A 25,077-nucleotide genomic window follows, 5' to 3' on the forward strand; every position below is an offset into this window, starting at 1 on the left:
ATAGAGTAAATATTTTATAGGTTTTTTATATTTTAGAAAGAACCTTATTTATATGATATCTTTCTTTCTCTTTGTACTCGTATGTTTATTTATTTTCTCTCGGATTTGTAACAGTAACCAACATTTTATTGATAAAATTATTTTTATGGAGATTTTTGTAAAACTGAGATTGACCATAGAAACCGATTCTTAAAATTGAGGTTGTCTAAGTTGGTGCCTGTCAATGTACGGAGAAGGCGCGGAGGCTGAAAATGCAAAAAAGTGGCGGTTGTTCAGATTGAATTCTGCTTTTGACAACCGCCGGCAAAGAGCTCAAGTGGATAAAAGCAGGGGCCACCCTCTTCCGCCGCCAACCTTGAATTGTCAACGCAATCAACAACAGGTGAATCTTTAACCTTATTCTTTTTTCACACTTGCCCTCAAATCCTCACCTACGACTTTAACATTTGTTTTTGAGAATTTTATGCTCCGAGTGTCAATGCCTCCACAGCCGGCGCCTTAACGGAGCTTCCATGCAACCCAACAATACTCCTTTATCACAGTACTCTCAATTGTTTCAATTCTATTCGACCACATGGGGATCCCTTTGTTTATATTCTTAATCAATTCATTAATTTGGGAAGTTGAATTGTTAGCAATAGTCTCCCTCGTGGTCTTCTTTTTCAACTCTCTTGTGGTTTTTGTCGTCACGGTTTTGGTCAGAACGTCCCTTTATTGCGTTGGCTATCCCAATCTCTAGGATTTAAGTATCCTCGTAAAACCAAAATATCATTTCCTCCCTCCATAATCCTGTTACAACTTATGGCGTCTTCTTCTTTAGGTTTCATCTTTGTTCTTTGTGCAATTGTTTCCATCGTGAGCCACCTGATTATTTCGTCTCAAGCTCAAAATTCAACACAACCCATCACCGATCCTGATCAAGGTTCTTTATCTCTCTCCTTTTCCACCTTTAGTGTGTTCTCGGATGAAAAAGTTATGTTGCTCCGACCAAAAACCCACTTACATGTTTTGATTTTTTCAGTCCAAAGTTCAAGAAACACTATTCAATTCAACTGAATCTTTTGTTTTGTTCATGGATTGAGCTTATTTATTTAGATTCATCTTTGTGAGGATCGCCAAGGAGTGGATATAAGTCTGAAGGCTTTACTCAAACAACTACATTAGAATTGATTGATTATGTCTTCTGAGTGTATGTGTGTGTGTGTGCAGCAAGAGCTTTGAATTCCATATTTAGACAATGGCGAATTTCGGCACCATCAGGGGCATGGAATATAAGCGGGAATCTGTGCAGTGGGAGGGCAGTCGACAGTACGACCCGCATCGACAGTAATGGAAACCTCAATCCTCTTATAAAATGTGATTGCCCAGCCAACGGCGGTGCTACTTGCCTCATTACTCAACTGTATTTCTCTCTCTCTCTCTCTCTCTCTCTCTCTCTGCATCTATCACATTGTATACGAAGAGTTGGGGTACTTTGAATTAGTTTTCTTTATGATTGCCTTAAGCATTCATGTCTGTACGTAAGATTGTTAGGACTTGAGTTTAATTTCTAGAATCAAATTGTTGAATAAAACCAACTTATAGGTGGAGCATTCGTTTTAATCTTTTTAGCGAGTTCAATTGTGGTAAGTCCCGATAAATTCATGGACTGTTTAAACATAGGATCTGACATGCACGAATTTATAAAGTATATAATTATATATCAATAATTTTGCAATAGTCTGCCGATGGAAAAAATCAGTCTTTTTAGAAGACTAATCCCACTATATTGCCTTCATGTTTAGCATCCAGACAAATCGGGTTGGCATGAGAGGATATGATCTACTTGAAAGAAAAGATCAGACAAGAGCATATTTGTTTCTCGTAACAGACTCATGTTCTTTGTTTTCTCTCTTGTTCTTGTTTGAAATTCATGTTATTTACATGATTTTGCAGGCACGTTTATGCAATAAATGTTGTTGGTGTACTCCCACCAGAGCTGTGGACATTGACTTCCCTCACATATCTGTACGTTTTCCTCCTTATATGCACACATTTATTTTTATCATTGCATCACATATAGGGTCGAGAAAGTGAATCTATGACCTTTTATAGAAAGTAGAGATGCCTTAATTATTGAGCTATGTTTATATTGGCGAATATATGCATGTTTGATATTATATTTGTAATATGGAAAGTTTTACCGGTAGCACATGCAATTAAATTGAACTGAATTTCTTTCAGGAAGCTGGATCAAAATTTCTTGACAGGAACACTATCTGCATCTGTTGGTAATCTCTCAGAATTGCGGACCCTGTAAGATAATCAATAGCCTTTTGTATTGACCTCAGTAGGCATATTATATCAACGGTCAACGTTACAAAGTTTTGTCCTTTTTCTAATTATATAATCAAATTGTGATCAGGAGCCTGGGCATTAATGGGTTATCAGGGGAACTTCCCAAGGAACTTGGATCTCTTTCTAAACTGGAACTATTGTAAGTTCTCTGTTTCTAGTCAATTCTGGAAGACATCCAAACAGTTAGCCGATCACGTTGCTTTTTATCAAATCTATGAAGCTAAAATTTTCTATTAATTTGTTTTTTTTTATCTTCAATATTTTCTTTCCACTCAAAAGTTTTAAATTCACTCGGATGCTTATATTTTTTTGCCTTACTTATAAATGGGAGCTAGGAGTAATGAAAAAATTTCAAGAGTACAGATGCAGATTATTAACAATAAATGCCACGCAGCTGTATTTTATTCATATGAACATATTTAACTGTTTTATTTTTGCTGATATTGTAGAGCATTGGGGTCCAACAATTTCTCCGGTCCCTTACCGTCAGAGCTTGGAAATCTTTCTATGTTAAGGGAACTGTAAGCTTTTCATCTTTCTTTTTTCTCCCAAAAATGCTCTTTAACTGTTTACATCTACAATTGTGACTTATGTCTATTGGGTTGCCTTTCCTAGACTGTAATAACAAAATCTGTTTCAGTATCAAACTTTCTAACAATAGGGATAAAAGTGTAAAATTCTGTAGTCGTGTTTTGCCCTTAGTTTTTTGATATTCAGAATATTGTTGGATGTGCCGTTTCTGTGGCTCATAATTTTTGTAATTTCCAGAAATACCGTGGTCTTTATATGTATATAAGACATGAAGAAAGATGACTTGCTATTATTGATTGAAAGCTCACGGTAAAACTCACTCTTGTACAAATGATAGGCATGTAACTACTAAAAGATTATTAAAAGTGATAAAGACAAGAACGCCAATTATGTGGAAACCCGAGTACCGGGAGAAAATCATGATATTTTGTTCTTTTTTTTTTTTTTCGGATGAATACAATAGGAGAAGAAGTTTCTAAATAATCAACACCATAAATTTAAGTAAACCTCTTTGCAACTAACTCTGCCTTGTGTCTGTCAAGTGTTGCATTTGCTTTGTATTTGAGAGTGAACACCCATTTGCATCCCACAATTTTATGCTCCTTGGGTAGAGCGCAAATCTTCCAAGTTTTATTCTTTTCAAGAGCCTTTATCTCTTCCATGATAGTATTCTTCCATTCAGGATACTCTAAAGCAGTGTAGATATTTTTGGTATTATGGTAGAATCAGGGCTTGCTGTAAAAGCTTTGAACTATGGAGAGAGATTATCATAGGAAACATAGTTACAAATGAGATATTTTGTACAAGACGTGATACCTTTTCTCAGTGCAATGGGAATGTCCAAAGAGGAATCATACTCTTCAAGTTTTCCTATATTACCCTATTCAACTTCATTATTACCGGTTTCTGCTATGTCCTTAGTTTTATCACCATTGTCCTTTTCTTCCACATTTTCAAGAACAACAACATCATACCTGTCATTCTCACTCATCTTATTATCAACACAAGGTTCAGTAGGGTTTTCCATACCTTGATTTCGAGGAGGTTCAGAGTCTTGGACTTGAGCCGACTGAGTAGTTGGGGACTCAACTTCCTTTTTGAGATTCCTCTTGTAATATGTTTTTCAGGGAACTTGGTTTATGGGTAGGCCTATGGGATGAGGATCGAAGTTAGACACGGTAGTAGGAGAAGGTTCGATAAACTCTAAGGTACAATTATACTCTTCACTCACACTCTCCCCCTGAAGATGGCTAATGGGAAAGTAGGGTTGGTCCTCACAAAAAGTAACATCTATATTTACAAAGTATTTCATGGACAACGAATGAAAACATTTATAATTGCGCTGATGAAGGGGATACCCAACAAACACACATGCCTTAGCCCAAGGGGTAAATTTAGTTTGATTAGGGCTGAAATTATGTATGCATGCGGGACACCTAAACACACGAAGAGGAACCTCAAAAATTAGATGAGTAGGCGGTTTTTTCGCTCGGCCACCCTATTTTGTTGAGGAGTGTAGGCACATGAGCTTTGGTAAACAATCCCTTTGGAGGCTAGGAACTCACTAAAGTTATGGTTTTAGTATTCCCGACCATTATCACTGAAGAATTACAACTTTTGTATGGAATTGTGTTTCAATGGTGTGATAGAAGTTTTGAAAAACAGAGGAAACCTCAGATTTATCGGTGATAAGGAAGACCTAGGTAAGACGAGTATGATCATCAATGAAAGTTACAAACCACCGTTTCCCAGATGAGATGGTAAGGGAAATGAAACCAGATGTTGTTTTGTCCGAATACACACATCACAAGACCTAGGAGACATCAGTTTTAGAAAATAGATGGAGACAAATATTTCAAATAAGTAAAGTTTAGGTGACCCAACTGAAAATGCCACAACATACAATCAACTAGCCCTAGAGATACTACTATCGAAGGTATCATCATCAAGGATGTTTAGTCTGCTGCGATGCTGGATAGTGCCAATCGTCCTTCTCGAGCTCAAGTCCTAAAAACAAACAGATTTATGTAAGAAAGTAGTTTTACAGTGCAACTCATGAGTGATCTTGCTAATAGATAACAAATTGTAAGAAAGCTTAGGCACATGCAAACATTCCGGAGAGAGAGACCGTCAAAGGGAACTATTTGTCCTTTGTCAGCAATCGGGGCTAAAGAGCCGTCGGCTATTTGGATTTTCTCATGACCAGCACAAGGGGTATAAGAGTTGAAGTGTTCAATAGAACCTGTCAAGTGATCTGTGGTCCCCAAGTCTAAAATCCAGGTACTCTTCCCATCAACACTAATAAGGCCAAGGGACTAAGACATACTTGACTGAGCAATGACACCCAAAGTGGGAGGGTTGGTCTGGCTTGTAGTAGGGCCAGTTGACTGAGAGGTGTTGGTAGTCTCACTAATATAGGCACTCCTTGGGTTTTGTTTCTCATTGGAGGAATGTTTCTTACCTCCTGGGGGACAACCGTGGAGTTTCCAACACTTATCCTTGGTGTGCCACTATTTCTTGCAATGCTCATATACAAGGATTGGTTTCCCACTATTCTTCTCGTTATCATGGGTTGAGGAACGAGCATTAAGGGCAGCATAGTCAGTTATATAATTCAAAGGAAAATTAGGGAACGAAGTTACCGGGCTTTTTTTAATACATCGGTAGATTGGTCGGTTTGGAATGCGCAGAAGACTCGTCAACTTCAACCCTGATCTATTACAAATTTGGTCAATCCTGGTACTACGGAAGTATGGCTGCTGTAAAGGATCAATTGACAGTGGTGTGTGGAGGTGCGACTGACAAGGAAGGAGGGTTCTGCAGCTGGACAGGGGATGACACGTGGAAGAAGATCGGCTGGGTGGTGAGATGATTGGACTGTGGCGTGTGGGCCCATGCACCTGACAGCGACGACGCGTGAGGCAGATTCTGGCCATTGTGCTGTGTGCATGGCTCCGAGGGTAGGCCCATTGTGACCGCAAGCGTCTTTTGAAGCTGGTGGAGCAACTTTTCCATAGCGGCGGCAGTTGCTCCTCTTGTCTCTTTTTTTGGTTTCATCGATAATACTGTCTAGGGCATCGTCTTTACCTCGTTCTAATACCATATTAAAAGTGATAAAAACAAGAACATTGAGTTACATGGAAACCCAAGTACTGGGAGAAAAACCACGATATTTTGTTATTATTTTCGAATGAATACAATAGGTACAAGAGGGGGAACAAAAACCACGATATTTTGTTATTATTTTATGATGAATACAATGTGTACAAGAGGGGGAATAAATAGAATAATACAAAGAGATAAAAAAGGAAAGATATGTAGGGAAAATCTCACATAATTTCCCTATGCGCCACAAACTCTAACAAAGATAAAAAAACGCTTCCATTGATTAGTAAGATTATAATTACCGAAAGGAGGAGACAGCTTCCTTCAAGTGATAGCTAGTAGGGAATATTTGCTCCAAGGAGAGGAATTTTATCCTATTTGACGTTCATCATTTTAACACAACATGTTGTAAAAAGAACCTCGTCTGTCGAATTTTTGCATAATTAAGTAGATGTTTGAGATCCAAACTTCAGTTAATGAAGAGTACAATGTTGGAGACATAAAAGAGAGAAAATACTGAAAATTAAACCAACTTTTGTGAAAGAACAAGTTCATTAACTTATTGGTTCGCAATCCTAACTCATAGTTCTTACCAGTTTGTAATCATGATCATTTTACTTTAGTTGTGACTTTGTGATGCAAGAATCTAAAATACTAATTTGACTTTGTGTCCCTTCAACCTGTGATATGTATGATCTATGAGAGCATGCTGAAAGGTCTGAATGAACATATTCGTCCCAAATTGTAATCTTTGACTATAATTAAAGTTTCGTTATGCTTGGTTCTGATGATCTACCTTTACTTTGCTTTGCACAGTTTCATTATGATTATACTGATAATTTGTTAATCATGTTTATCTTGATAGATACATTGATAGCTCTGGAGTTTCGGGTGGTATTCCTCCATCATTTTCAAGTCTAAGAAACTTGGAGAAAGTGTAATCCATTTTCTGGCTTTAACTTTTCCCAACTTTATCAGCCAAGAATTCATCATTTTGATATTAATCTCTCCTCTGAACAGATGGGCATCGGACAATGAATTCACTGGCAGAATACCCGATTTCATCGGGAACTGGACAAGGCTCACAGTTTTGTAAGACAACTTCTTAGCTCTAAAGTCCCCCTCCCTTTCTCTAAAATGGTGCCTGATGGCCTAAGCAACAGCTGAAGATTTTATTGTGATGAAAATTCTCATTACAGTTTGTTTTATTTACTGCGTTACACAAATGTTTGTATCTACTTGCAATTTCTAGTAAAGGTCAGGGTCTTTTTTATTTATATTATCTGCTTACTTTTGTAGGAGGTTTCAAGGAAACTCTTTTACAGGTCCCATACCATCGACATTTTCAAACTTGACATCTTTGACTGAGTTGTGAGTAACTTTAACCATTTCAGGGTATTTGGTCTATGTACTGTTTGAATTATTGCTAATGTACCATTTATAATTAATATAGGAGAATAGGTGATTTATCCAATGGGAGCTCTTCTCTGGCATTCATCAGTAAAATGACATCTCTAACTATCCTGTGAGTTGGCTCCATTATTTGTTTCATTGCTGTTATATATTATTATTATTATTATTAGGGAAATTGTCAAAAATAGCAAAATCGACTAACATATTTACATAGGAAAATCAAGTGTAATGATTTTTTGTCTTTTACTGGTTTTTTCTATGAAGTATAAATAGTATTTTTTTTTTATAATTTTTTAAAAACCCCTTATTATTATTATTATTTTTTAATATTTTGAATCTCCCGAACATTTTATAACTCATAAATTACTGATGGAACCAAAAGCATAAGCTTGTAGGTGAAGAGAAATTTAATAGAATATCTAACACTTCCTATCACTTGTGAGCTCGAAATATGAAAAAGGCCCAACAAGCGGAAATGAAAATTAATTGGGAAGGAAATATAACAATGTAGGGGTTTGAACACAGAATCTCTTGAATCAATCAACAACCTACTCTAATACCATCTTTAATCACCGATTGACCCAAAAGTTTAAGCTTGTGGGTGAAGACAAATTTAATATAATATCTAATAATGATTATAACATTTCTTTTCTTGCAGGGTGCTGAGAAATAATAATATTACTGGTTCAATTCCATCCAACATTGGAGAATTTCGTAGACTTGCCCAGCTGTAAGAATTCCTCATCAATAAATAACTGTTTAAATGAATTTGTTCCTGCTAATGAGCCAGGTTGAATTTTTTGTGTTGCAATCAACTTTGACACTTGAATTTTTTGTGTTGCAATCAACTTTGACCCATACAACTGTTTGCAAGTTCGTGTGTGTGATATTCTTGCCCCACCAAATCAACCGGGAAACAATGATGTTTCATGTTTTTTTTAAGAAATTGGTTGGTGTCATCTCATCTCAAAACTGATTAATAAATTGAGATGGGATTCATTTTGATGGTAAATTTAGAAACATTTAATTTTTTTTTGAATTTTTTGAATTTTTTTTTAAATTAATTTTTCTTGACCATTATGTAATTTAGTGCTCTTGTGGAGAGTTGATCCTATTTGAAGATCGCTTTTTATTCTTGAAGTTCTTATGGTTTTGGTAATAATTTGACTTTGTTCTCCTTTCTTTTGTAGGGACTTGAGCTTCAACAACTTGACAGGAGAGATTCCAAGCTCACTTTTCAGTTTGAGCTCACTATCACACTTGTAACATCCAACGCTTCCTTCAATAACTATATGTCTCCCACCGTTTTTTTGGTTGAATTGAAGTGTATATTCTTGGTCGGTTGTGCAGGATCCTTGGAAATAATAAGTTAACTGGGACCCTACCTACACAGAAGAGTGAATCACTTCTAAATATGTGAGTCTGTCTTGCAAATGTTGATTTTTACGATGCCCCTTGCACATGTTTCTGATCTAGCAATAATCTTTTGATCAATTAGATGGTTGATATGTTCTTTTCCTGGAAATGAAATTTCTATACTAAAGAATATATGAAAGATTCTATCGTCTTTTCTTTATGCTCCAAAGGAATGCATTTTTATCAAACCTCTCAATTACAGAGTTATGATATTCAAAGTAAGGTGCTTCATAGGATGCATTTCTGGGGTAATTTTTATACACGTTTTCTGACATTTAGGTTTTGAGAAGGCATGGTATTCATTCAGGCAGACAATCATATGCTTGATTTTGCCATCTGAAAACCCCGACAATTTCGGGCATACTTAGATTTATTGGCTCGGTCAGACACTAAAGAATCTGACTACCTGTTCAAAATGTTTAAATATTAAAACCTACACAAATTACTGTGGAGCGATTAAGCTAAATTATTTAGTTTAACTTGATAAGTCCATATCTTAATGGTCATTTTTCACATTTTACTTTTGCAACTTTCTTTGGCTATTACCTTCTGTACTGAGTGCTAATGCCTTTCCATTTGATCTTGTAGAGACTTGTCATATAATGATTTATCAGGGAGCTTTCCTGCTTGGATTGACCAGCAAAACTTACAGCTGTAAGTGGCCATTATTTTCTGTTCTATATCTTTTTTTTGTACAATCATGCAAATTACAATAGTACACTTAACACTCCCTACCTACTCATGTGATATTAAGATGAAGGTTATGATATAATCTTGTTGGCTTTGATATGCAGAAATTTAGTTGTCAACAATTTCACAATTGAAAGTGGCAGTATCAGGTATTTCCTTGAGTTGATTTAATACCCTTACTCTCTTTTGTGTGCCGGTTAACTATGCTTACAAACACTTTGTTCCTCTTTTGCTTTCAGTCGTTTGCCTTCTGGATTGAATTGTCTTCAACGCAACTTTCCTTGTAATCGAGACCGTCCAATATGTGAGTAGAAATTATGAAATATATTCTTTCTATTTGTTGTATGTTTCTCCGAGGAAGAGGAAAAACTACCTCAGGCTTACTTTTGTGCACTCCAGCTCAACTTCAAGCTGATTTAAATCTCAAAACCTGTGATTCTAAATACATTGTTTTCCCCTCATATATTTTTGTACAAGTTTCTAAAGTACTATTCTACGTCTTCATAATGCTGCCATTACATAAGGCAAGTGCAAGTCAGAAGATGCCCCATCGTATGGGTGAATATCTTTTTATGTAACTCTGATCTTGTATATGTATGCCAGATTCTGATTTTGGGATCAAGTGTGGAGGTCCACAGATCAGAAGTTCATCAGGGGTTTTGTTTGAAAGGGAAAATGAGGCCCTTGGTCCTGCTACGTACTTTGTCACTGATTCACAGAGGTGGGCCGTTAGTAATACTGGATACTTTACTGGGACCAGCAATCCTGAATACACCAGCAATACGCCGGCTCAATTCCCGAACACCATCGACACAGAACTTTATCAGACACAACGACTATCTGCTTCATCATTGAGATACTATGGACTAGGGCTTGAGAATGGAAACTACACTGTGAACCTTCATTTTGCGGAAATAGCTTTCCCAGATTCAAATACATGGCAAAGCCGTGGGAGGCGTCTCTTTGATATATATATACAGGTTCCTTTTTTATTCATCTTCATTTATATAATGTTGTGACGATTCTTTATTTAGTATACACCAAATTTTGGTATACACCAAGGCTTTGCCAATTTCTTAAGTTTGTCTAATATCCCGTTATATTTTTAAAGTTTAGAGATCCATAAGACACAAAATTAAAAGCTAAGAATCTACTACATACTTTTTAAAGGTCTGGAACCTTAGTTAAAATATGAAAATACAGGGCCTAAAATTGTAATTTAATAACAATATTTTAACCTTCTGCTTTCAACTTTGAGTATGATGGGTGTTAGAAACACTTACAGTTCTGTTTATATTTATGCAGTAAGAACAAGCGTCATCCGTCCCGTGTTTTAAATTTCATTTTCGCAATACTATATTTCCATACTCCTTTGTTATTCCTTAACAAACTGATGCTCATACATTTTGCCTTCCTCTGTTCCCTTATCTGAGTTTATTATTATCGGTTTCAGGGAAATCGTGTGCTACAGAATTTTGATATTAGAAAGGAGGCAGGTGGGTCTTTCCTTGCTGTCAGAAGGAATTTTACTGCTGAAGTTACAGAAAACTTCCTGGAAATTCATCTCTTTTGGGCGGGAAAAGGTACTTGCTGCATACCCGATCAGGGTGATTTTGGACCTGCTGTTTCAGCCATCAGCGCTACCCCAGGTAATTAGTTATGGCAAGTTTTGTTCTTTGTTTGTGTTCTTGCTTTCAAGTATTTTCAGTTAAGTATTTAGCTTTTCTGCAGATTTTGTACCAACTGTCCGTAACACACCTCCAAGTACTAAGGAGACTAGAACGGGCCTAATTGTAGGGCTTGTTGTGGGTTTAGGATCTGTTTTATTCCTGATTGTTGGCGCAGTATTCTTTGTTGTTCAGAGAAGGAAAAGGCGTCGTGCCTATGAAGATGAAGGTAATTTCAAAGAACCTGCTTTTAAGTAGTTATTTGCTTCTTGATTCTGTTGCCTTTCATTTTGGATCTACACTCGAGGAGGCATTCTGAACCTTCTATCCACGTTTTTAACATTTATTTATTTTGATCATTATTTTGCAGAGCTCCTAGGAATAGACACTAGACCGTACACTTTTAGTTATTCTGAACTAAGGGGTGCTACAAATGACTTCAATTCATCCAACAAACTTGGCGAGGGAGGATTTGGACCTGTTTACAAGGTATAGTCTTTCTTTTGAACGTCCAAGGAGTGGATAGTGCTAAGCAAATGTCAATTACCTGAAACTATGCAATAAATTTCGACAATCTTGATTTGTGAAAATAAAGAAAAGATAATGTGGTAGATCTTGGTAACTGTGTGACCATTGAGGGGAAAAGGCCAAGGGTGTCAAAACTATAACTGATATCTATTTTCTTAAACTGAATCAACCTTGCAGGTGAGCCTTAAACGTGCCATAAGTTTCACCAATGTCAATTACCGTACTTGCTTTGTAGTTCATACGATAGTGGGACGATTGTATCTATTTTATGCATTCTGAAGTATTGGTTTTACTTGCTGTCTAATTTTTTTACCCTTCAGGGAACATTAAATGATGGAAGAGTGGTTGCTGTGAAGCAACTTTCAGTGGCATCCCACCAAGGAAAGAGCCAGTTTGTTGCTGAGATCGCTACAATATCTGCAGTGCAACATCGTAACCTTGTGAAATTATATGGATGTTGCATTGAGGCCGATAAACGTCTCCTTGTTTATGAGTTTCTTGAGAACAAAAGTCTTGACCAAGCATTATTTGGTAAGGAATCTGTATCCAATTTTCTGGCTGTTGAAAACAAAGATGGTTATATTTATACATGACTTCTATGTGGCAGGACAAAAACATTTCGTTATTGATTGGCCAACACGGTTTGAGATATGCGTGGGTGTCGCAAGGGGTCTCACTTACCTTCATGAGGAATCGAGACTTCGCATTGTGCACAGAGATGTTAAGGCAAGTAACATCCTACTTGATGGTAATCTGATACCCAAAATTTCAGATTTTGGGTTAGCCAAACTTTATGATGACAAAAAGACTCATATAAGCACCCGTGTTGCTGGTACAATGTAAGATTAACTCTTTAATTAAATTTTCTGTTTTATTTTATTTTATTATCTGGTACGAGTACTAATGTTGGCCCTATTACTGTTGTAGTGGTTATCTTGCACCCGAGTATGCCATGCGTGGCCACCTTACGGAGAAGGCTGATGTCTTCGGATTTGGTGTTGTGGCTCTTGAAATTGTTAGTGGAAGGCCAAATTCAGACCCAAGCTTAGATCAAGACAAAATTTATCTTCTCGAATGGGTAAGAATGAAATCGTTTTTAAATCATTTTTACTGTTTTGTTAAGAACTTCTTTCTCACTTAGATGCCCACACCCACTTATACTTCTCTTCCTAAGCACCCTCCCCTGGGCTTTTATGAAAGCATATCCTTTTTTCAGATCCTTCTCTATTTCCTCCATATTATTCTCATCCAAATTGTCTCAACTTTACCTTTGATCTTAAATCCATAGTAACTTAAACCATGCAATTGCCGGCCTGTCCCGTCACGAGCACAATCATATAAATTATAAAGAGTTTTGATCAAACATGAGAAGAACGCCAGAAAACAATAAACGAATGATCAATATCTTACCTTGCATTTTCTCTCATAAGTCAACGATGAGACCAGAAATATATACATTATTACTCAAATATTGGTGCATTCTTCGTCTTGTCGCTTACGTTTGAGTTTCCATTAGCATTTGTCTGATAAATTACTGTTTTCCTGGTTGTAGGCATGGTACCTCCACGAAAACAACTGTGAACTTGAGATGGTGGATTCTGAATTATCAGAGTTCAGCAAGGAGGAAGTAAAAAGGGTGATTGGTGTAGCTCTTCTGTGCACTCAAACATCCCCAGGTCTTCGACCATCGATGTCCCGTGTGGTGGCAATGCTGACTGGAGACATTGAAGTGGCCACTGTAACTTCCAAACCAGGTTACCTGACAGATTGGAAATTTGAGGACATTACAAGCTTTATAGATACTCCATCAACTGAAGAACCTGATACCGGTCGTTATGCATCTACAAGTTCAAGTATCATTGATACGAAGCACTCGCCAGCCAACGCTTCTGAACCAATGCTTCGTGGATTATTAGGAGAGGGTAGATGAAGAAGCATAATATTGGCATTTTTCATGTTTTTGGTTTCCATTTACTCAACATGCCCCCACCCCTCTGGCTTTGTACATAACAAATACATAATTTTTTGTTCTTTGGAATCTCCCATTTTTGAATTAATTTTGTGCCTGATTTTGGAATTGTATGTTAAATTGTTTGGCTATTACAGTTTCCCTCTTGTTATGCAATACGGGATTTTTCAAAGTTCTAAATAAGCATTCTTCCATTTCTTAGATCTCTAAACCAAGCTCTGGCTAACTAAGCATTCTTCCATTTCTTAGATCTCTAAACCAAGCTCTGGCTAACTATTTTCATTGATCTTCTCTTCTTCTTCACCCCCGTCAATATTTTATTCGGTTTATAGCTGGTGGGCACAAGAGAGAGAGGACCAAAATGGTTTTTCACGTATTCTAATTTGCAAGTTTAAGGGGTAGGTTAAGTATTGCCTCTAAAAACACTTGCAAGTAGTTACTACAATCTAATCTCTCTCTCTATATTTATTACAACAAATATGAGTACAAGAATTAAAGCCTTTGATCTTAAAGAAAGTAGTATATATCAATCGTTGAAAAGAAATTAGTATATATCAAATATTGATAAGTTTTGTTCACGCGGATAAAAATAATTTTTACTTGGTTCTTATGCTTCTAAATATAATGATGAGATAGTGTAAATAAATTAGTAAGAACAAGAATAAAAGAACTATTTTCGATAAAATTGTAATCCAAATAATACCCACCAAAGCAACAAAATACAAGTGCAGATCAGAGTAATCTGCAATGAAAGAAAGAAGATCCAAAATCACCAATCGCCATTCCCCCCCTTTTAGTTGTTACATAGAACCACCCTAATAACCCCAAGAAACATACAAGAAACGGAGAAGAAAAACAGAGTGATGAAATCCCTGGAAGACCATTTCCTCACAGCCTTAGCTTCAACTCTCAGACTCTTTGCCCTCCTCAGCGCATCCACTTCCTTCAGCAAATCAAATTCAATCCCTTTCCTCTTCAATTCATCCACACACTTAGACAACAAATTCCTGTCTTCTTTTTCCCTTTCAAGCAATTTCTCCAAATGGGCTTCAACATCCGTCTTGTATCTCACAGCCCAAATGATTCCCAGCGAGAACAAGAGAGAACAGAGTGAAGGAATCCATGATCTCTTACAGGCAACGCCATGGAAATCCTTGGTGGAGGCATTGAAGAGAAGGAGTATGGCTGTAGAGTGGAAGACGAAGAAGAAGATGTGAAGCATTGTGATTTCTTTTCTAACAGAGTCGATTTGGGTTTCTTTGAGTGAAATTCTGCCGAAGATTAGTTCTTCTTCCTTGAGCCATTGCTTGAGAAGAAGTTTGTGAGTTGGGGTTTCTGCAATTTGGTGAAGTGGGTGTGAAGGTTTTGGTTCCATGATTGATAAGGCTTTGTTGTTGCTATCATCCATGGAAATGACTTAAAAAAAGAGAGAGAGAAGAAGCGGAATAGCAAAACTGAAAAGTGATACAGAGAGGATGGAAATTGGAGGTTTTTGAAATGAGGGTCTCTGCTTCTATCATTTGTTTTTTATTTTTTCAAATAATGGTAACGGTCGGATCTCTGGAAAAGCGTTGAATTAGGTTTTTCCTGAAATACCCTTTCGCCTTTCCATTCAACAACTGGGCGCGTGCGCGTCTCACCGCCCTCACAACGCCCAATCCAATCCTTAAACCCTACGTTTCCTTCTTTTAATTTTTCCAACCCTAACTTAAAATAGATTTATTAAAATAAGGCAGTTTTAAAAACTTATTAGTAAAATAAGGCAATTTTACAACTTATTAGAAATTTACTGCTATTTTGGGGAGAGAGAAAATGTGATATGGGAGAGAGAAGGACGAGTTTTTTTTTTAATTGGGAAATCAGAGAGATAGGAAATCAAAATTGGGGAAATCAATAAAAAAAAAAAAAAAAAGCAATAGGACGAGTTTTGAAAACTCGACCTAATAAAAATAAAAATTCTCCACCACACATTTATTAACTTTTAACAAAACTTACATTTATCTTTGTAGGCTAGATGGTAGGCTTTTCAGCTGAAAATAAGTTTCAGCCCATTCCTCCTCCATTGATGGCAAGCTTTTTAAATCTTCTTCCTTCATACTACGGCAGCACCCAAAAAACATCTTTCACCCAAAAAAACATCTTCCTTCTAAATTTCTTCCTTTATTTCTCTTCCTAAGCCTTCTTCACCGACTTCTTCTTCACAGCAGTACTCTTTTAAAATCTCAATCTCCTTTTTTTTTTTTCTTTGTTCCATTTATATTTCCACATATTTACCTAAATATCTTAATATTTTTTTTTCTTTTATTTTTTTTTTTATCTATATTTCCAATATTTTAACGTAAATATCTTAAAATACTTTTCATTAAAAATTTCCTTTTTTTCGTTTTTCATTTTCCATAAACATTTTAAAAAGATTTTTCATAAAAATCTTAAAAGAAAAATCTTGATCTCACCTATATCTTTGCATTATATTATTTATTTTTGTTAAATTTATTTTTAAAATTATTTACATAAATTTTAACTACACACAATCATATTCTAGAAATTATTTTTTCGTTGCTCAAAATTTTGATGATTATATGGATGATATGTGTGTTCTTCGCAATACTTATTCGGTCCCCTACCATTTTTTCTTTAGAAAATGAACAAAATTTGATTCTGTATGCATTTGAAAATTTGATAGTGGAACTTATAAAATAATAAAATTGGATGTGTAATTTTTTTAATCTTACAAACGGTCGAAACTAGAAATTAGAAGTTTTTGTCTTTCTAAATATCGTAATCAACGCATTCTTCTTGTTTTAATAATAAATGAAAGGTTGAATCTTCAAAAATTTTGTAAAACAAATTTAATCTACATTTATGCTTTATTAATTTTAATATTTGTAAGTTTATTTTATTTGATTTATTAGATTTATGAAATAAAAAAAATCACATTCTTTCCTCTTAAAAAAATAAAAGAAAAACGAGCAACAATAAATCAAAATTGTTGGTGGAAAAGAGAAACTGTAGGAACAAATTAACAATATTCTTATAAAACAATGGGCCCAATCAAATTTAACAAATAAATAAATAATACTATACACTTTTAACGAACTATACTATATACCAATACTCCTGAGATTTTCTTAAACAGAAATTTAATTTGTTTAAAACGTCGAAAAATATTTTAATTAAAATTTAAAAGAATGATAATTAATTGAACATCATTTCTAATTTATGTTGTTTTAGTTATTTAGATATAATTATAAATTAGTATATGACAAATTTATGTGTTAATACCACACTATATAATCAAGGTCTATTAGATAATCTTTTAGATTTTTGCTTTTTTTTTTTTTTTATATATAATTTCATATTTTTAGTTAACGTGAGTAAATTAAAAAAATGTAAATAATAGATTTCTTATATTAATGAATAGCTTGGTAGTAAATTTAGCTCATGTCATTCATGTGATTGTGTATTTCTTTTATTGGTTCAATTCAATTGAAATTTTGTTTTTGTGATTTATGTAATTTTATCTTTTTTAATTGATTCAATTTTTATTCTAGAATCTTTTTATAATAATTAATTATGTATATTGTTTTTTTTTTATAGAAAATGACAGATAAATATGTATCATTTATGTTGTTTACAAATGGTCATATGATTGATGGTGTCGATGGGCTTAATTATGACCAACCTCCATGTGGAAATTTTAGTATAAATGTGAACAGTGAAATTGTTTTCGAACAATTCCTCCAAATGGTTGGATTATCACTTGGTGTAGATATGAGTTTAAACCAGATAGAGATAATATATAAACACCCTAATTTAACCTCATCTGGATCAGTAAGGTTTATGTCTTTCCCTATTTCAAATGAACAAGCAATGAACACCATGTTTTCAATTGTATTGCCGTTTTCAAATATGATGCATTTGTATGTGACTGTGAGTAGGATAGGTTTGGGCGTAAACTTAAATGTAGAATCAGAATATGTTGAAGAATATGTTCATGTTGACCCAGAATCAGTTGCACAACCAGTGTGGTGAAGAAGAAATGATAGCTAATAACAAATACATGGACTTTAGAACAGAGACTGATGATGAATTTGAAGAGATAGAATTTGATGGCCGTGAATACGAATTTCCCTCAAATACATTCACTGAGTTGGACATGAATGTAGTAGATAACGTTCAGGAACACGATCCAATTATAGTTCCGGTGGTGACCGACAACACGGAATTGTATAAAGGAATGATTTGTGAAGACAAAAAAATGCTACAACATATGGTCAAATGTTTTGCTATTAAGAGTCACGCACCATATGAAGTAGTAGAGTCAACACCGACAAAGTGGGCTATTCGATGTAAGAAGTCGGAAGAAGGTTGTAGATGGAAACTTCGTGCAATAATGAAAAAATCTCATGGTTTATTTGAGATCACAAAATTGTCTGACCAACATACATGCTTTTACTCAGAACTTAGTCAAAGTCACGTGCAATTGGATTCTTCAATGATTGCACGAGAGTTTTGTGAACCTGTTAGAGAAAAACCGTCGATAGTGTAGCACAACTACAATCCATGATCAAGGAAAAGTTTGGCTACCATGTTCCTTACCATAGAGCTTGGGAAGGTAAAAGAAAAGCAATGGCCAAAGTGTTTGGCGATTGGGATGAGTCGTACAAACTATTACCTAAGTGGTTATACATGGTGAAACATACCAATCCTGGAACATTTGTTGAATTGAGGGTACAAAACACACCTACTGAAGTACACGTCATACTATCATCGGTATTTTGGGCATTTGGTCCTTGTATAGAAGCCTTTAGTAGATGTAGGCCACTTATTCAGATTGATGACACTCACTTGTACGTCAAAATTCGAGGGAAGTTATTAATTGCAACATTTGTTGATTCGAATGGAAATCTTCTACCATTAGCATTTTTCGTTGTTGAAGAGGAGTCTGCAGATTCATGGGGATAGTTTTTACAACATCTAAAAAAAGTTGTGCCCCACGATGAGGTATGCTTGGTTTCTGATCGACATGCTGGCATCATATCAACGATGAACAATCCAGAGAATGGATGGACAGGATCGAAATGTCATCATAGATTTTGTTTACGCCGCATCGTTAGCAATTTTCACAAAAGGTATAAATTCACACCATTGAAGAACTATGCTTATCGTGCAGGGTGTCAATTCCAAATTCGAAAGTTTGACAAAGCAATTCAGGATCTAATGAGAATAAACAATAGCCGTATGAGTTTTTTTGATGACATTCCTGTAGAACAGTGGACTCAAGCACATGATGGAGGATTTCATTACGGGTGGATGACGACGAATCTATCAGAGTGCATGAACGGAGTCCTCAAAGGAGCTTGAATGTTGTCGAAAAATGCTTTAGCTCAAATTACATTCTTCAAATGTGTGAATTACTTTGAAAAAAGGAGAGAGAAAATAAGAGTTGCATTGGAACGACGGGATAAATACACCGGGTATGGAGTTTTCAACTTTAAAGTAGTTAATAAATTCTTTTTATGTGCATGTTATACTAATTGCGTCAATGCTTAGGTACGCACTTGAAAAAATTTTAAAATAGGCGGTAAGATCTAGTAAGCATGAAGTACAATCATACAATCGATTTGAAGGCGTTTTTCATGTGAAAACTGGACGTCACGACATGAATTCTAAAGGAGGAAACATCCAAATATTACGACTAAGTGCGTCCGAGCGGTACTGTTCGTGTAACAAGTGGCAAACCTTCGGTATTCCATGCTCACATTTTATGGCGGTTTGTTCACGATTTAACATGAACTATGAGGACTTCATTAGGATTACAATAAACTATCAACTTATGCTGCATGTTACGCTCCTCAGTTTCAACCTGTACCACATGAAGATTACTAGATCACTCTCACGAGTATGCCTGCCTTACATCCAGATCCATCGTTGTTGAGAAAACCAGGCAGACCAAAGAGCTCACGTTATCACAACGAGATGGATTGGGCAGAACCAAGTGCTCAACAAAGATGCTCATTTTGTGGTCAACTTGGTCACAACCGACGGAAGTGTACTTTGTTAACGAGACAGACACCTAATAATTAGAGATAGATGTATTGAAGATTTTTTATTGTAAATGTTCAAATATTTAGTGTACTTATCATTATTACTTAAAAAAACATTTAAAAATGTTTGTTACTGTAAATTGTAAATAATTTATATTTAATTAAAATTGATATTTATTTTTGTTTTCTTATGTTCTTAATGGTACAACATATATCCTCAATGATTAATTAATAAACAAATAAATTATTTTAATGCAGATAATGGCATTAAACCCCGGACCAATCGATCTAAATGTTTTATATGATCAGAACATTCACCGATCATAAACTGTATGGGATGATCCAACTACACCCGAGATAAATTGTAGACGGCGTGAGTCGATTGTTTATCGCACTATCCCACTCCATCGTAACATACTTCCACTGCTACATGCTTCGGGATTTTATGGGATATCGAGATTGGGGTTCATCCAGTTAGATTGACATCTTATCACTGCACTTGTTGGGAGGTGGAGACCAGAGACACATACATTTCACATGCCTACTGAAGAGTGCACAGTCACATTACAAGATGTAGAAATTTTGATTGGATTACCTATTGATGGCGAGCCCGTTACAGGTCAGAGCCGTGGTGATTGGTTGCATCTTTGCCAAGTATTACTTGGTGTGACCCCATCTGCTGAACAAATCAGGGGTTCGAGATTGAGTTTAACATGGCTGGAGGCAGAGTTTCTTGGATTGGCTGACGATGCCGACGAGGAAACTATCACAAGATATGCACGAGCATATATTTTATAGTTGATGGGTGGAAGTATATTCGTAGATGAATCAACTCGTTATGTGCACATAATGTTCCTACCTTCTTATCTAATCTGCACCACACGACACGATATTCGTGGGGTGGAGCCTGTTTAGCATGGTTGTATAGACAATTATGCAAGGCATCCAAACAAGGTATTCGTGAAATTGTTGGACCACTAATATTGTTACAATTATGGGCTTGGGAACGATTTCTAATAGTTGCTCCACAACTCCTACATGTTAATGCTCATCAATTACATGGTTGAGCTTATGGTTCAAGGTATGCTATTTCAATTTAATTTAGATTAACAATAACTTTTTATACATAGTACATTTAAAATCTAAAATATTAGTTGAACAATACAGATGGAGAGATCAATTTTGTGTGACCAAGTCGGCTACACATGTAGTCTCTCAGTATAGATACATGTTTGATCTTCTTTAACCTAATTAGGTACGTCTTGCTAAACTTGAATTTTAAGTTCCATATTATTTGTTTCATACAATATGTTGTGTTTCAGATTATCTAAGAGCCATACAAAGCTGTCATAGATAGTTTGCCACATTTCTGTACGAACGATCATGACATATGGCAGACAATTAGTCCTCTTATATGTTTCTACATTGGTTAGTGGCATCATCCTGACAGAACACTTAGACAGTTTGGTATTCAACAAGATGTTCCACATGGCTGTAATACTGAACCATTGTTGCACGACATTAACCTGAGGACTGCTGATTGGTCAGATAAAGTTGCTCATTTAGTGATGCGATGGCTAAATCGCAGAAGGTTTACAACTACAAGACCTCCAATTGGGCAATTTGATATGGATGTAACTCAAGAATACATCTATTGGTACAAAAACATTACCAGGCTCTATATCACCTAATCGAGAGCTACTGTGGGTCTCTGGTACACATTTAAATATTGTATAATTATTTTTAGTGCAAATTTATTTTCAATGATTTCTAATTCATTTTAATATTTCATAGAGATTAAACAATTGTAGACTTCGAGATGCTGCAGATGATCCACAACAGGTCCTAAATATATGCAACGATAACAAGCAGTACATCGATAATATACACTATATGTACGATGTACCTATTGTACCTGCTCCAATTCAAAGGAGACGTGCTCTAGTGAAAGAGCTTGATGAATTGGAAGAAGTTGACCAACACATGGAAGAAGTGCCTCCTGTCACACAAAGAAAGAGCGAGACTAGTTACGTTAGTCCAATGATAATGATGTCGACGTTTGGAACGGGATATTATGATCGAGGAGTCGGTCAATCGTCAGACTTCGGAACAGGATATTACAATTTGACAGGTCCATCATCATCAAACTTTGGACAATAATACTATGATTTAGGGACCAATCCATCATCTTCATACATGCATGGTCACGGACGTGGTCGTGGAGAACATAACGAATATTTATACTACGTAGCGCCTGCAGTGGTATCCGAGGAACCAAATGAGCAACAACAACAAGAGAATCAGGAGGAACTACAACAACAAAGAGTGCAGAGTCGACGAGGACAACCGACTAAAAATCGTCGACGTTCAAGTTGTGGAACACATTGATTTTTTTCATTAAATGAAAATTGATAAATTATTGTATTAGACATTCTACTTTATATTTAATTATTATCCAATCACAACCAATTACTAAAAATTTACGGTCTTCAATCAATACAAAACGAATGAAAGATCCATATATTAAAAAAATCATGAAAACATAAATTTTCAAATTAAAAAATTGGAAGAAATTTCATCAATTTAAAAATACAAAGAACACAGTTTTAACAAGTTTCAATGACAATAAAATTGAATTTCATAAAAAAAGTTAGTTTTTTGGAAGAGAGAAAAATAAATTAATATTAAATTTAAAATTAAGAGTTTAGTTTCTAAGAACGAAAAATAAAATTTAAATTGAATAAAAATAACAAATCATATAAAAAATAAAAAAGGAGTAGAATTTAGTTTTTAAGAACGAAAAATCAAATGCAAATTGTATAAAGATAAAAAAATTATATGAAAAATAAAAAAGGAATTCAAATTGAATTTAATCAAAAATAAAATTTTAATTGAATAAAGATAAAATATTATAATTAAAATTTTCCAAACTTATTATAATTGATTTTTCTAAAAAAAATTCAAATGAAATAAATTTTAAGAAAAAAGAAAAAAAGAAAAATTCATACGAAGAAAAAAAAGAAAAAAGGGATGAGACTCGCCCATAGAAAGAGAAAGTAAAAAATAAAAAATAACAATATTTTACTAAATAATTTGAAAAGAGCTTTATTTTTCTAAATAGTTTTAAAAACTATATTATTAATACAATTAATCCGTTTTCAAAACTCGTCCTATTGCTATTTATTTTATTGATTTCTCAATTTTGATTCCCGCTCTTTGGTTTTTTTTTTTAATTTGATTTTCTCTCCCTTTGGTCGCATAGAGTACTCCACCAAAACAACAATTTTTTTAATTTAATCAAAATTTATTATTATTAAAATTTTCTAACTACCTCTTAACAAAAAATTAATACTTATTTTCACATCAACTAATCATCAAAATTTTAAGCAACGAAAAAAATTTCTAGAATAAAAAAAACTTACAAATGGAAGGGCGGTTCTACAATTCTTTCAAATAATTTGTTTTTTTTTTGTTGTTAATGCAAAACAATAAAACTGCACAAAATAAATAAATAACATGAGAATATGATATGTTGTTTGTTATATATATATGTGACATAAAACTAGAAAAATAATATATTTGGTCGTCCTTTTTCACACTGCCACAAAATCTATAAAGATAAAATGAAAATCTAGTTAAAATTTATGTAAATAATTTTAAAAATAAATTTAACAAAAATAAATAATATAATGCAAAGATATAGGTGAGATCAAGATTTTTCTTTTAAGATTTTTATGAAAAATCTTTTTAAAATGTTTATGGAAAATGAAAAACGAAAAAAAGGAAATTTTTAATGAAAAGTATTTTAAGATATTTACGTTAAAATATTGGAAATATAGATAAAAAAAAAATAAAAGAAAAAAAAATATTAAGATATTTAGGTAAATATGTGGAAATATAAATGGAACAAAGAAAAAAAAAAAAGGAGATTGAGATTTTAAAAGAGTACTGCTGTGAAGAAGAAGTCGGTGAAGAAGGCTTAGGAAGAGAAATAAAGGAAGAAATTTAGAAGGAAGATGTTTTTTTGGGTGAAAGATGTTTTTTGGGTGCTGCCGTAGTATGAAGGAAGAAGATTTAAAAAGCTTGCCATCAATGGAGGAGGAATGGGCTGAAACTTATTTTCAGCTGAAAAGCCTACCATCTAGCCTACAAAGATAAATGTAAGTTTTGTTAAAAGTTAATAAATGTGTGGTGGAGAATTTTTATTTTTATTAGGTCGAGTTTTCAAAACTCGTCCTATTGCTTTTTTTTTTTTTTTTTATTGATTTCCCCAATTTTGATTTCCTATCTCTCTGATTTCCCAATTAAAAAAAAAACTCGTTCTTCTCTCTCCCATATCACATTTTCTCTCTCCCCAAAATAGCAGTAAATTTCTAATAAGTTGTAAAATTGCCTTATTTTACTAATAAGTTTTTAAAACTGCCTTATTTTAATAAATCATCCAGTTTTAACTATACCCTCCAACTTTTAATTGAGTCTCAAATTTATATAATTTTATAAAGATTGTGATGATCGTATAAATTTGAGTGTTTAATTTTTATTATTTAGAGTTAAATTTCTATATCTAATATCAATTTGAGAGTTTGTCAAAATTCAAGAATATAATTGTTGATCAAGAAATTTTGGCTAATTAAATTGCGCCACCTCATCACAGCAAACTTTTTGATAGTTATCATTTGATTGGGGTTGGATAATTAAGTTTTCTCCTATCCAACTCAATTCAGGCCCTAATTATAAAAGTTGAGCCAAAGAAATAATGGGACCGAGCTTGAGCCCGAGTCTGAGCCCAACAGGCAAATAGGCCCAAACCCAAGCCCAACAGAAAAATGGGCCCAAGCCCTACAGGCAAAAGGGCCAAAACCAACCTAAAGCCCATGAAATTTCTCTAGAGACCTTTGCCATTTATTTTGAGATCTTTGGTTGGAGGAAGAATTGAAGCTCTGAAGAATTAAAGACAAACTTCAAAAAGCTCTTAAGACGTGCAAGTTTTTATCATCTTCGAGACCATCATCTTTTGAAAGATTGAAGACTTTGAAGATCAAACCTTCCTAGAATTTCAAAAGATTGAAGCTCGAATTGATTTACAACTACAACTTCATGAAGATCGAAGACCACGAAGTTATAAGTTTAAATTGTATGCAAGAGAAAGAATCAAATGAATAAATACTAGAGATTGTATTCAGAATACATAAATCAATACAAAATTCATTTTCACGAATTACATTTCTTTTGGAATCTCGTGTGAACAGTTTGGTAAGCCCGGTGGGACCATCTGTACCTTTCATTTCTTTCTCTTTTTGAAGAACATCTAAAAAAATCATGACATCTCAAGGAAACACTTCCAAAGCTCTAAGCGACATTAACAAGCAGTCAA

General features: G+C 34.6%; 2 protein-coding genes and 1 long non-coding RNA gene across 3 annotated transcripts; 1 reads left to right on the forward strand and 2 right to left on the reverse strand.

Annotated features, from left to right (window-relative positions):
* Positions 1-431: 431 nt before the first annotated feature.
* Positions 432-13,764, forward strand: LOC103489643 (probable LRR receptor-like serine/threonine-protein kinase At1g56140). Its single transcript, XM_008448898.3, has 24 exons — positions 432-922; positions 1,210-1,402; positions 1,936-2,007; positions 2,224-2,295; positions 2,405-2,476; positions 2,787-2,858; positions 6,839-6,910; positions 6,994-7,065; positions 7,273-7,344; positions 7,427-7,498; positions 8,045-8,116; positions 8,577-8,648; positions 8,737-8,802; positions 9,391-9,456; positions 9,597-9,641; positions 9,732-9,796; positions 10,096-10,472; positions 10,946-11,141; positions 11,224-11,388; positions 11,530-11,648; positions 12,008-12,218; positions 12,295-12,526; positions 12,615-12,765; positions 13,240-13,764. The coding sequence occupies exons 1-24, from the start codon at positions 802-804 to the stop codon at positions 13,615-13,617; spliced, it is 3,105 nt and encodes a 1,034-aa protein (XP_008447120.1). The 5' UTR covers positions 432-801; the 3' UTR covers positions 13,618-13,764.
* Positions 13,765-14,315: 551 nt separating this feature from the next.
* On the reverse strand, positions 14,316-15,891 carry LOC103489644 (uncharacterized). The gene has a single exon (XM_008448899.3). The coding sequence runs from the start codon at positions 15,062-15,064 to the stop codon at positions 14,450-14,452; it is 615 nt and encodes a 204-aa protein (XP_008447121.1). The 5' UTR covers positions 15,065-15,891; the 3' UTR covers positions 14,316-14,449.
* A 5,531-nt stretch (positions 15,892-21,422) lies between these two features.
* LOC127149964 (uncharacterized) lies at positions 21,423-23,738 on the reverse strand. The gene is made up of 3 exons (XR_007821864.1): positions 23,653-23,738; positions 23,126-23,197; positions 21,423-21,957 (listed from the first exon to the last, which is right to left on the reverse strand). It is a non-coding gene; the product is annotated as an uncharacterized LOC127149964 (long non-coding RNA).
* Positions 23,739-25,077: the final 1,339 nt, after the last annotated feature.

Source organism: Cucumis melo, chromosome 1, assembly GCF_025177605.1.
Source record: "Cucumis melo cultivar AY chromosome 1, USDA_Cmelo_AY_1.0, whole genome shotgun sequence".
Taxonomy (NCBI): domain Eukaryota; kingdom Viridiplantae; phylum Streptophyta; class Magnoliopsida; order Cucurbitales; family Cucurbitaceae; genus Cucumis; species Cucumis melo.

Coding starts and splice junctions, on each gene's coding strand:
- LOC103489643 (XM_008448898.3), top strand. CDS start 802: ATGGCGTCTTCTTCTTTAGGTTTCATCTTTGTTCTTTGTGCAATTGTT. Junction 12,219..12,294: donor TCTTGACCAAGCATTATTTG/GTAAGGAATCTG, acceptor TCTATGTGGCAG/GACAAAAACATTTCGTTATT. Junction 12,766..13,239: donor AAATTTATCTTCTCGAATGG/GTAAGAATGAAA, acceptor TCCTGGTTGTAG/GCATGGTACCTCCACGAAAA.
- LOC103489644 (XM_008448899.3), bottom strand. CDS start 15,064: ATGGATGATAGCAACAACAAAGCCTTATCAATCATGGAACCAAAACCT.